The 13,475-nt window shown below is 37.5% G+C and overlaps 1 protein-coding gene across 8 annotated transcripts in view; it reads left to right on the forward strand.

The window, feature by feature from the left end:
• Positions 1-13,475, forward strand: part of DYM (dymeclin) — a 358,557-nt gene that overhangs the window by 54,511 nt on the left and 290,571 nt on the right. For all 8 annotated transcript variants that reach the window (XM_023543799.2, XM_023543797.2, XM_023543796.2 and 5 more), the window contains exon 6: positions 9,884-9,956. In XM_023543799.2, coding sequence (XP_023399567.1) covers positions 9,884-9,956 — 73 coding nt within the window. The remainder of the gene's footprint in view (positions 1-9,883; positions 9,957-13,475) is intronic.

The following is a 13,475-nucleotide window of genomic DNA, read 5'->3' on the forward strand; positions in this document are numbered from 1 at the left end:
TGGCCACTTGTTAGGTTTTAATACCCCAGACTCCACTCACCAAAGTGGGATGCAGAACATTTTATTAATACACTTTGTTATGCCAGTTGACCTTGATGTCCCCCAAAATCATGGTTCCCCAGACTAGTTGGACAACAGGTCAACATCTTTTCTGTGACCGGTCACATTGATAGTCATTTTATAGGCACGTGTCTGAGGATGCTCTTTCCATTTCAATGAAGTCAAAAGTGTCATTAAGTGCTTCTGTACATTTTGAGGAAACTGAAGAATGGCCAAAAATTCTTATTCTGAATACTTCATTATCACAGGAAGGCAAATCACATACAGTGTACTGTATAGGTGTACAGGATATTTAGTAGGTAAGATCTTTCCTTTTTCTTTGGTAGGAAGTTTATAGACAGAATGGAATTTGCCAAAATTTATATTTGCACTCTCCGTCACATGTGCAGATTAGATAAGCAAAGTCCAGTTTGTATGTGAACAAGATATCTTTTGGTTTATGTTTTCTGTTTAATTTATGTGGAAAATCTGACTTTTTCTCTAGTAATACTGAATAAATAAAGACTGAGTTTATTTGTCTTTATTTAAGTTTCTTTTTTGAGATTTTGCTGAATTAAGAATACCAAAATTAAACTCGTTTCAAGAGCTCTAAAGTTTCTTTCCAAACAAATGATGTAGTTGGCTTGTTGTAAGGAAGCTAAGTCATATGTTCTGCTTGTAGGGAAGCTAAGTCATAATATGTCCTACTTTTCTTTTAAAGCTGTTGTCCTTCTTTTCATAGCTAAAATGTGATCACTTTAATTATTATGATATTATTATTGAATTAAGCAAACATATTAATATAATTTTAGCAATTTTATTTGCTGTCTTTTTTTTTTTTTATTGCTGTTTCTGTTCTAGCTGATGTATTCCATGGAAAATTACTCATTGTTTTGTGCAGTTTTGAGTTAACTTTGGGGAGAGAGGAAACCCTGGTGGCGTACTGGTTAAGAGTTGTTCTGCTAATCAAAAGGTTGGCAGTTCATATCCACCAGGTGCTCCTGGAAACTCTATGGGGCAGTTCTACTCTGTCCTATAGGGTCGCTATGATTTGGAATTGACTCGACAGAAATGGGTTTGGTTTTTTTTTGGTGGGGAGGAGAGAGAAAAAGAGGCATAGAAAGTGAAACTCTTAATTATGTTTTGATATTATTTAAAAGATGTTAAATTACAAATAATATGTTATCTCATATTGTTGTGTGTGGTCGAGTCGATTCTTACAGCGACCCTGTAGGACAGAGCAGAAGTGCCCCATAGTGTTTCTTAGGCTGTAAATTTTTTTTTTTTAATAATTTATTTTATTTTTGTTCTTGCTGAGAATATACACAGCAATACATACACCGATTCAACATTTTCTACATGTACAATTCAGTGACATTGATTACATTCTTCAGGTTGGCAACCATTCTCACCCTCCTTCTGATGTCCCTCCTCTATTAACATAAACTCACTGCCCTCTAAGTTCCTATCTAAACTTTCGAGTTGCTGGTGTCAGTTTGATCCTATATAAAAAACCAAAACCAAACCTATTGCCATCAAGTTGATTCTGACTCATAGCAGCCCTACAGGAAGGCTGTAAATTTTTATGGGAGCAGATCACCAAGTCTTTTCTCTCACCGAGTGGCTGGTGGGTTCAAACTGCCAACCTTTTGGTTAGCCCCCGAGCACTTAACCATTACTCCACTAGGACTCCTTCTAAATAATATACCATCTAATAATTTATCAGGTAAAGAGTGAGAGATATACTGTGTTTATTTTGGGGCCAAGCGTACTCTCAGAATACCTTCTTTACCCCCACACCCTCCACTCTTAACCAAGCTGAGAAAGAAGCATGGTTTTATTGTATATCCTAGGTAACCTAACATAGAGACAGTGTAAAAACAATTTATCACTGAAAGAGCCATCTCTGTGGTCAGATGATCAGTGATTCTGCCCATTTACTGACAGACTGTACCCTTCTTTAATACAGCATTATCACTGCAGGATTTTATACATGAACTTCAATTTTGTTTGTTTTTGGTCCATGGCTTAAGTCCAGTGACTATCTTTTTGAAATAGTCTGTTCTTGGCATACGTAATTATTTTCGTCTTAATCTTACATGTTCTTTGAGATTTCTACTTCTTATCACTAGCGTCATATTTTCAACTCATTTCTTTTTACAATTAAAAAAAATACAATAAAATTAATTGTGCAGAAACCGCTGATTGGGGAAAAAAATAGAACCCAAGTTGGCTGGCAAGCAGCGTCACCATGCAGTAGCTGAAAACATTCAGTTATTAGCTGGCGTATGAATATCTGAATTAGATGTGTGAAGGACTATTTAGGGATAGGTAATGCACAGTAATACAGGCTGTTTGAAGGTCAAACTTACACAAGTAGAGGACCATTTGCAAACAACAAAGTCAGCTGTTTGAGGCATATTAGGTATATTGGGATAGTACGGCATACACAATTTTTATGTTTCTTCCACTTTGTAATTCTGCTGTGATCAGATGGATATTGCTGGCATTTTTCAGTGAAGCAATCTTTATGAGGGTAATGTGACTATTAGGAAGCTCTGAGTTTGTAATCTAAATTTGTGGAGATTTCATATTTTCCCATTGGCTATACATTATGTGGTAGCAAATTGCTTGCTAGAGAGAATTTGTATCGTTATATGATGATAACTCTTGTATACAGCCTTTATGATTGTGGGCTAAGAGCCCAATACATTTTGTATTTCTAGAAAAGAGATTTGAGGCACAAAAGATGGGAGACATTATACCAATGAGGTATATGGTTATTTGCCATTAGCTTACATTTGATAAGACACTAAAATAAGCTTTTCTTATGTTTGTTCAGTATACAACTGTTCTAAGAGAGAGAGATTTCAGTAGCTTTTTAGGATGTAGACATTTATTTTCTGCCAAGGCAGACAACCAGGAGGTTTGGTTGCAAGAAGCAGTTAGACACCCAGATCCTTTCCCCTCCCATGTGGTCATGAGAGCACCACCCCCAATTTCAGTATTCTAGAGATGTGCTCTCTAGAGAGGCTAACCCAGGAGTCCCTGATCTCCCCCTGCATGCGTGCTCCGGCACAGTTGAGGGTGGGTGGTGTACTGAGAACAGAACTGGGAAGAGTGAAGGGTTTTGACTTGGCTCCTAGAATGCTGGCACCAGGATTTTGCCCATCTCATCCCCTCTACTGCCAGGAGATTAGTGGGTACTCTTCTGGAGAAAGTGAACCAAAACAGAAGAGACTTCCTGATAGTGATATTTGGGTGTCCCTCAAAAAAACAGCTGGGGACCCTCCATTGAGAAACAGTTGACAGGTTCTGTCAGCCTTTTGTCTCACTCTGGCCTTTCAAACAGAAGAAAAAATTATGTAAGATGGGAAATTTGTGGAAATAGAAAAAAATCCTCAGTCGTACCTCCTTCCCCAACACCAGTTTTCTTTCCACTCTCTCTCTGGCTTAAAACCTTTTAAAAACTCTTTAGAATTAAAAAAAAAAAAAAAGAATTACCTTCAGAATTTGTGGTGTGTTTGTTCAGTAAACTCTGTGGAGGTGAATCTTTCTCCTTTGGAAGTGGATTGGCTTTTTCAGGTGGCGGAGGTGATCTGGCTTTTGTGGCAGCAGGGTTTCCCTGTTCTCTCTGTTGGAGGCAGTCCCCAGTCGATGGGGCTGGCTGAAATTGTATACTGAATGGCTATTTGGTTTTGTTTTCATATAAAACACAGCAGTTTAATTCCATTAGTCAAGGCTGTTGTTGTTGGGTGCCATTGAGTCGATTTTCATCTCATAGTGACCCCACGTGACAGTAGAACTGTTCCATCGTGTTTCCTAGGTTGCAGTCTTTACAGAAACATATCTCCAGGTTTTTCTGCCTCGGGGTCACTGGGTAGGTTCAAACTGCCAGCCTTTTGGTTAGCCACTGAGCACCAGGGTTCTTTTAGTTATAGGTAATAATGCAAAAAATAAACCAGTAACTGAAAAGTGTTACTCAGAGTAAAAAGAAATCATGGACTTATTCTTTTAAAATATTTAACAGTATAAGAGTTGTAATCTAGCTTTGCAGAAAAACAAAAGTGCCTCTAGGAGCTTCTGAATTACTCTTTGGTCATGTAATCGGTGATAAGAGTTTTATATTTCTCTATCTTTCCTTTGTGTCATTTGTGGAACGAAATCAATTAAACTTACTAAGAGGCACATTTTATAATCAAACTTGGTAGACTATATTATCCTTTAGGGTAATTAGAAACATTTCCTTTAACCACGGTAAAAGCAGTCAACCAGAATTATTGCGGATTGTATTGGGATGGTATGGGGCACAGGCCTCCAAGGAGTGTAATGCATTGAAATATAGATCAGTTTTATTTTTAGAAAACAGTGAGTCCATTTGCTTTTCCTCTTATGATTAATTTATAGAGGCAGTTTTACATTTGGCTAATTAAAAGTCTAGATCCGATTTTTAATATTCTAGAATAATTCAGATATTATCTTCACAATTCAAACTGGCAATAACATAGATTGTACCATATTTTCTGAATACAGGTTTATAGTAAATATAATCTAGCTTCCATGTTTGTCTTCCATTTTAAGGAAGTCAGTTTTGCTCTGAACTTTCCAGGCACTCCATTAGCTTGGTTTTTGAGTACAGCTCTGTTATTTCTTGATTAATTTTTTAGTACTTGCATTTGGCACAGATAGTATTGGGCAGCATTGAGAAACTGGCAGCTTAACTTTCTGAATGGAAAGAAAACAGCAATTAGCTCACTGTCTTTTACTATTACTTTTAATAACTATGTGTAACCTGACTTAAGTGACCCATATGTTTCTTTTTTCTGGCTGCAGCTTTGTTTTCCATCAGTGCTATTTTTTTCCCTTCTCCGAGTGAGTGCTTTTTTAATTCTTCTTTTCCCCCTCTCCTGCCCTCCCCTCCTGCTCTGATGGAAGGCATTTGATTAGGGCACTATTTACGGTTTTCTTGTTGTCTCCCTTAAGGACAAAATGAGGGAGTGGTAGACTGATGTTTTAGCACATGGTATTGAATGGGTTCAAGCAGAAATACTAATAGGGACTGCAGCTTGTTTTAAGTATAGATTAAGTATAGATTATCAGACCTGTAAGGGACCTTAGATGTCATCCTGTCTTTATTTGCTCCTTTCTTTGGCAAAACTCATGGGGACCAGAGAAGGATTAGGGACTTATTTATAGTGAGGAAATGCCAGGTATAGGGGTGGGATTTCAGTGACCTTGTTCTTCATGATACTCATAAATAGTTTATATTTATTCATTGTTTTAGATTATTTGTAAATTGGATATTTAAGTCAAAGACTTCCAGTATATGTTGATGAATGTATAGTGTATCATGTAGATGTATGAACTAATATGTGATGCTTAAGATCTCTCTCTCTCTGTCCTAATATGGCTCATGGTACTCACTTATCTGGGATTTGTATTAAGGGTGTTCAGTGAAACATGGGTTGGTTGACTGGATTTTTTTTTTGTTGTTGTTAACTTTAGAAATAAATAGGTCTTTAAAAATAATTTATAAACTGCTTCCTTTGCGATGAGACCAGAAGAACTGGATGGTGCCAGGCTACCATTACTGAACATTTTGATCAAAGAGTCTATAGAAGAATCCTGATCGAAAGGGGGGAAATGTAGAACAGAATTTTAAAATTTCATAGAATCCAGACTTTCTGGAGCTATGGACAGTGGATGAATCTCTAAAACTATTGCCGTAAGATAATCTTTAAACCTTAAACCAAAAATATCCCCTGAAGTCTTCTTAAAACCAAATAGTAGCTTTGCTTAACTAGTAACAAATGTCTGCCTTGAGCATTATGCTCTTTTAAGATCTGTCTGTATGGGATCAAATTGACAACAGCAGCTATAAGGAATAGATAGGAACCTTAGGGGATGGTGAGAAAGAAAAGGAGAGTGAAAATGGTTGCACAACTTAAAGAATGTAATCAGCGTCACTGAATTGTACATGTAGAAACTTGAATTGGTGTATATTTTGCTGCGTATATTCTCAACAACCGGAAACCCTGGTGGCATAGTGGTTAAGTGCTACAGCTGCTAACCAAAGGGTCAGCAGTTCGAATCTGCCAGGCACTCCTTGGAAACTCTATGGGGCAGTTCTACTCTGTCCTATAGGGTCGCTATGAGTCCGAATCGACTCGACGGCACTGGGTTTTGGTTATTCTCAATGAAAATTAATTATTTTAAAAAATTTATGAAAAAAATTTTTTTCCCCTTGAGAACCTGGAGTCAGATTTGGGTTCAAATTCGGGTTCTTTCACTTACTGAACTTGGGTTAGTAAACTAACCTGTCTGAGACTTAATTTTTTCATCTGTAAAATGATGGTAATTGTAGTTAACCTTCTAAGAGTTATTCTCAGGTTTATTATGGGATAACAAGTCTGAAGTGCTTAGCACAATGCCTGTCAGATTGTAAAGTATCAGTAAATTTTAGCTATTAATACTGCTCTCAGATGCAAAGATTTGAAACATTAAAATATTTGACTAGAGCTATAGAAATTTAGAGAATAATTTAAAACTCCTTAAAAGATAAAACAGTTGGATTGTAAACCTTCACAATGTATTAAACACACTGAATCTCTCTGCAAAGTCGTTTACTGAAAGAACCTCAATTTACTTTGTCATTGACCTGCAAATTTCAGGGACTTTTGAGAGAAGATTTTCTTAGTAGGTGAGTTTGTATGTATTTGGTCTTACTGGAACTAAGGAAGACATTTGGCCTCATATGAAAGCTGAAGCGATGTAAAAGACTGCTTAAAAAAATAGTGCAATACGAATAGCTTGCTTAGCCTTAAACCCGATAAGCAATCAAATCTTGTCTTTCTTCACTTATTGTATAATAATTAGCCAATAAATGTGAATATATATTCTGCAAGAATGTTCTTTTAGTAAATGGAAGTCTTCAGAGATTTCAACTGAAAATTGTTTATTCTTGTCCTGTGTTTTGTTAGAGCTTTGACCTTGAAATGTTACATTTTAGTTGTATGAAGTGTATTTATCATCATCATTGTGCTAAATTAGTGAATATACTTGTTAATTGAACCAGCTGTAAACTTGGGTGAGATCATGATTTAGATGGCATTTGAGATACCAAATAGAGAACTTTGTCACCTTTGTAAGGTTTAAAAATTAGATGTGTTCGTACTCTTGGAAGAAGAAAATCCAGTTGACTACCAACTGTGGGCACCGAGTGCTTGTTCCTTCACCTTCTGTAATAAACTGTGCTGGCTGCTTGGCTGTACATGGGTATATTATTAAACTGGTCAATTTTTTTAGTCTGAAATATTCTTTAGGGAATCAGTAAGTGATTTTAAGTTGGGTCTTAGTCTGAGTCACTACATTCAGGATGAGCCAGTGAGTGACACTGCAGTTCAGCAAGCATGTATTGAATATATATTATGTGTCAATAAATCGGCTTGGTGGAATAGGTTGTTAATTCACTTGGGTGTATGTCAGACAGCCTTGGCAATGGAAGAGATTTTAGTTAGAATCTTGTTTATCTACCCCTCAGAGATAAGCATTGCTTATTTCCTTATTTTACTCTCTGCTCTAGATAAGCCAAACCTATGGCTGCTTGTAGTGATACTTAACGTGGTTATTGAACCTGATTTTGCTGTATATCCTTTTTAGCACTGATTGATGTGTTCAGTATGATTTAATATTCTCTTAAGTCTGTGTACTCACCCTCAGAGAGTTACTTACTGTGCCAGTTCTATTTGTGGCAAGCAGGAAGGAATTTCTTTGTAATTTCTAAATACCAAGTGATACTGTAGTCTAAAGGAAAGAATTGCTAAGTTTTTTTGAGACTCCAAGTGCTTTGGTTTTTTGGAAATAGCTGCTGGATTTATACTTAGACACCTGAGTTCAGTTCAGCAAACATATATTGAGTGTATACTATCTGCCAAGCTCTTTGTTGGTCATTGCCCTTCAGAAGTACAAAGCCCAGTAAGGACTTGCTGACATGTAGATAGAAAATGTTGGAATAACGTAACTGACGTATGCAATGAAAGACATATGCACAAGGCATAAATGCTTTATAGATGATTGTTTTTATTCAGAGTGAGGCAAGAGAGTTGGGTTTGTTAGAGAAGATGAAAACTCAGGATTGTTCAGATGGATGAAAATGCTCTTTTGAAGAGATCAAGTTCTTACTGTTGCAAGGTATTCCAGGTAGAGGGAATGTTGTTGAGGAGGCATGAAATGGCATGTAGCAGGCAGCTTGGTATGGCTGGAATCTGATTTGTAAAGGGAATGATTTTGAGACATAAAAGAAAGGGATGCAGGACCCTCATCTTGAAGAGTCTTGTGTAAGGCACTTTGGAGCTTGGAATTATTTCTAATACACATTAATTGGCTTAAAACAATTGAAAAGATCTAAGCCAGGAAAGGATGGAGTTTAGTTAGCTTCCTCTGATAGTAACCTGGACTTAAGACTGGAAAAGTGTGAAATTGGAGGTCGGAATATTAGTTGGGAAAGTTTGAAGGAGTTTGAGAGTGAGTTTTAATTTAACAACTGTTCAGTTGAACTGAGATGATGAGATAATGAATTAAAGCATGACAGAGGAGATGAAGAAAAGAGGAAATGAGGAAATATCAGAGAAGGGGACCTAGAAACTGATTGGTTATAGAAAGATGAAGAAGAGAGAGTAGTCTGGGTTTTGGGCTTGGATTACTGATACTATGAACCAAGAAGGAGAAAACAAGAAACAGGTGGATTTAAAGCGTTGGGGGAGAGAAGTTCAGTTTTGAACATGTAGAGTCTGAGGTACTGGTGATGCATCCGGGTGGAGATACCAGTAAGCAATTGGATATAAAAACGTGAATTTCAGTGGAGAGGTCAAGAAGAAAAACTATAGATTTAGAAATCATCAACATATACGTGATGATTGACCAGGGAGATCATAGGAAGTAAGAAGAGAACAAAGCCAGTGGTGGAACTCACCAAGTTGAAAGGTATACTGAGGAAACATGCTAGGGAGGAATAGAAGAAGAAGTCAGGTAGGAATAAGGTGTCATAGGAACTAAGGGAGGAAAGAGTTTCTTGAAGGAGCATGTGTCAGTAGTGTCCAGAAGCCATAAGATGTCAATTGGACTTGAAAATTAGAGGTCACTTAACTAGAGCTATTTGATGGGGGCAGAGGAGCATTTCTATTGGAATGGTAATTTGCGTCCGGCCTTTGCCACTTGTTTTGGGACTTAGGAAAGCAATTTTATCTTTGGTTCTTTCTAAAATTGTGGTTGGTCTCAATTAATGGCCTTTGCCACTTGTTTTGGGACTTGGGAAAGCAATTTTATCTTTGGTTCTTTCTAAAATTGTGATTGGTCTCAATTAATGGTTTTCTGTCTGCGATCTGTGGAGCCCCAGGGGTTCTTATCCATCAAGAAGATCAAGGGTAAGGTCAAATATTTGGAGGAGGAGGGAGCTAAAGGTCCTCAACCTCTGCTTCAAACAAAGCATGTAGAGCAGCTTGGTTTTTATCTGTTTTATTAGTTTGACGTTATGTAAGATTTCATTTGAAGAAATAGTATAATATAAGAAATCTGAAAACTACAGGCCTAGAGGAGCCATAAGATACCCTCAAGCTTTAAGAGCCATATAATTAATAGTGGTTGTTCAGATTTCCTATACTAGATGAAGATTATAATAGATACTGACTTACTCATAATTTGGATTTTATTCTGGGGTCAACGGTAGTTTGACCTCAGTTTACGTAATTATAACTGTTCTTATTCGCGTTAGGAGTGAAGATCTAACTTTAAAACAACTCCATTCTATTTTATACTTTCTTAAAAAACTTTTCATGTGTCTTACCAGGTTCTGCCTCAGAAGATCTTTTGGAAGAACTGATCTGCTGTTTGATGCACTTAATCACTGATATTCCACTCTTGTAAGTTCTGGCTAAAACAGAATTTATTTTATCTTTTTTTATGTATTGAAGATGATAATCTGTCGCAAGTTGCAGGATCCACGGATCCTGGTATAGTGCTTTTATGTGTACCTTTTAAGGACTAAACATCTATGGGGTTCTTTTATCTGTGTTGCCTACTAATACTTGCCTGATGTTTCATCATTAAAGCAAGAATTTCATGTTGTGAAGGGAAAAATGACCAAGCTCTTCAGCAACATTAAGCATATGGTAGGCACATTATTAGACTGGCTAACAGCCTTTTGTAAACAAGGGTTTAAGACAAGGGTTATTTGGAAGTTAGAAGTCAATTGCTCTGATACTTTGAAACTAACCCATCCCTATGTGGCAGAGACAGCTAGTTGTAAACCCAGTATTTGTTCTCTCCATTTCCTTTTCCAACCTGCTTGAAGCTCGAGGTGGTCAGTGAGATGTAGGGAGAAGCCTTGGAGTGAGAATTCTGGGTAAAGCTCTTTAAGGGAAACTGACCCAGCTAGGAGGCATACTGTTTTGCTCTTGACACATCTCCTTCCTGCTGTTGGAATGTGGGGAGGCCTTTTGAGTTGTGTGGCCATTTGGTACCATGAGACTCACAGAGAGCTCTGCTTTGACGTCACTGAGCTTCTGAACCAAAGCTGTCAGCTGCCAGCCCTTCCCCCCCGGCCTCCCGCCTCCCTGACTTTTCATGTGAGAAAAATAGACCTTTATTTGCTCAAGCTACTATAACTAGTTTCTAAAAAAAATTATTATAGCCCAGTGCAATTCCTATCTGGTTCAAAATGTTAATCCAGTTTGTTACTTTTAAAATAGTGATTCTCAACCTTTTTTTCCATTATTGTCCCCCGCGAGGTACCTTTTTAGACCTTTTACTCTAATTGTCCCTTCCCCTTTCCTGCAATGAAATTTTAATACCACAGATACATTGTATATTTTTTGTGTGTGTGTACTGTGGGAGTGCCAGAAACCATTGTATTATTCTCTGTGATTTTTTTTTTTTGCCCCCAAAGAACCAGTTTTGAGGCAATTATTTTTAAAGGAATTATTTTTGAAATGAAGACTTGAATTTTAAAGTTTATCATCACAGAATCTCAGTCAGTGTGTGGATATGGTTGGAGATGTGCCGTTTGCCTGTGGCTCAATAAGGAAAGAGATGTATTTGTCAGAAAAATGTGCTCCCGGCCTTTGTTGTGCATGAGTGCAGCATCTGGAATTTTCATATAGATTGAGAAGTGAGAACCAGCAAACCTGGTTTTAACTGCTGGGACTGGAAGGTAGGGCTGAGACAACTGAGGAATACCTGATAGGGAAGGGCACAGGGGAAAATTTCCCCTGCAAGTTGAAGTCATGTGACAGACGCAGCTATTTGCAAGCCCAATATCCTTTCTCCCCTCCCCTTCTAACAGAACTCAAATATTGTTAGTGTGTGCCCAGCTTAATTTTCAGGTACCCTGGCAACTAAGTGTGGCCATGTGACCCAGTTTGGGCTAGTGAGATCTAAGCAGAAATCATGAGCTTCCAGAGCATGTACCCTTCAGCCTTTTGCTCGTTGCCCTTCTCCTGTCTTCCTTCCTGGAACGTGGAGGCAGTGCATCTTGGAACTGTGGTAACGAGTGCTGTATGCAAAGAATAGCGTTCCAGGAGCTATCAGTGTCCCAGAGATATGGGTGACATTCTGGAATTATTATACCAGCCCTGGATTACTTATCTTTAGATTTCTTCTTACATGAAAAAAAACACACACCTGTTTTGACTAAGCTGCTGTACTATATTTCTGTTACATATGCTTTACTGCAATTCTTATTGTTATAAAAAGCTCTTAACAAAAATTATATACTATAAACGTGGAAATCCATTGTCAGGGAGAAAGATGACACAACGAATCAGAGAACGCGCACACCTTAAGGTGGTAACCATTTGTTATTTCTTATTCATTCTTTCAGTTTTTCTTCCTGCAAGTACAAGGAAACATTGGCATTTTCTTTTATCTTTCCTTTTATTACATGTAAGTTAGTGTGTATTAGATATTTTGACTTTGAGATGTGTACGTGAGGATGTCTAATTAGCAGATAGTTGAGTGGATTTGGAGTTTAGGAGTGTTCTGAGTTTAGAATATGGATTGTATTGTAGTCCAGATACAGCTGATCATTGAAGAGATGAGAATAGATGGAGTGATCTTTGGAGAATGTGGACGAGGAGACAAATAAGAGTGAGATTTAGGCTGGAGCCCAGAGCACGTAACCATTTAACCACTTAGGAGTTAGATAAAGCCGGAAACCCGCAATAAAACAGCGGTAGTAGGAGTATGGCTCTCTGGGTGGCGCAAATGGTTAAGTGCTTGACTGTTAGCCAAAAGGTTAGCAGCTCAAACCCACGCAGAGGCGCCTCAGAAGAGAGGCCTGGCTCTCTGATTCCGAAAGGTCACAGTCATGAAAACCCTATGGAGCAGTTCTACTCTGCACACTTGGGGTCTTGACTCAGTAGCAATTAAAAACAACAAAGTAGGAATATCATTTTACAGCTGTTTCTGAATTTCTGTAGTTGTTATTGCTTATAGCACGAATCTAACAATTATTTAATTGCCCATTGGCCTGTCTGTCTTTTCAGATATTTAATTCTTTAAATAGCCCTGATTTTCATGCTTTTCCTATTGTGCTTACCCCAGTGTGTATTGCAGTCTGTGCTCAGTATGTGTGTCGAGCAAACATAAACTCCTTTGTAGAATTTAAGAACTAAAGTACTTAATAAGAAGGGAAAGAGATGAATGAGAAGAGAGGGGAAACATATTTTGTCTACCTTTTATATGTCAGTGTGTGTACATATTCCTGATTTAAATTTTTGAGATAGCATCACTTCTGTTGCATTTATTTCATTACCAAATATATATCCTAAATGAGTACATTCTTACCTTTATTGATAAAATGTCTTGGTGATGTTAAGGGGTATGGAAATAGTAAATCCTTTTGGATGGTAAAAAAGCCTTGAACACAGTGAAAAGACCAGCCACTTAAACGCTCTTGAGGAGCAAGCAGTGTTGTAATATATCAAGCATTCCAGTGTTTTAATGTGTTTATACTTTTTAAATGAACTGAAAATGCACAGACAACCAGATGTCTTGTATCATGTACACTCAGCTTTAACCAGCTGCTGAAACAGTTTCTTATGATTTATGGTAATGTTCTTGGAACTTCATCCTACAAGGATTGTCTTGGTAACGGTTTCCATGTGAAACCAAATTACTCTTTATGTGTTTCATCTACCACAACTGTAGTGCAGTATTATGGACCATCTTATAATTTAAGGGAGAATATTAGCATGTGAGAACAAGGGATACTGTTACACCTTAACATCAGACTTTGTACATTTAACATTGGCATGCCGGTGCTGCAAAGTGATTACCAAGATAGACACACATACGTGCACACACACATTTAGAGATGTATAAACTAAGTTTTAAATGATACTTTATTAGTAAGAGAATAGGATCAATTGCAGTAGTTTAGA

This window comes from Loxodonta africana, chromosome 11, assembly GCF_030014295.1.
Source record: "Loxodonta africana isolate mLoxAfr1 chromosome 11, mLoxAfr1.hap2, whole genome shotgun sequence".
Classification (NCBI taxonomy): domain Eukaryota; kingdom Metazoa; phylum Chordata; class Mammalia; order Proboscidea; family Elephantidae; genus Loxodonta; species Loxodonta africana.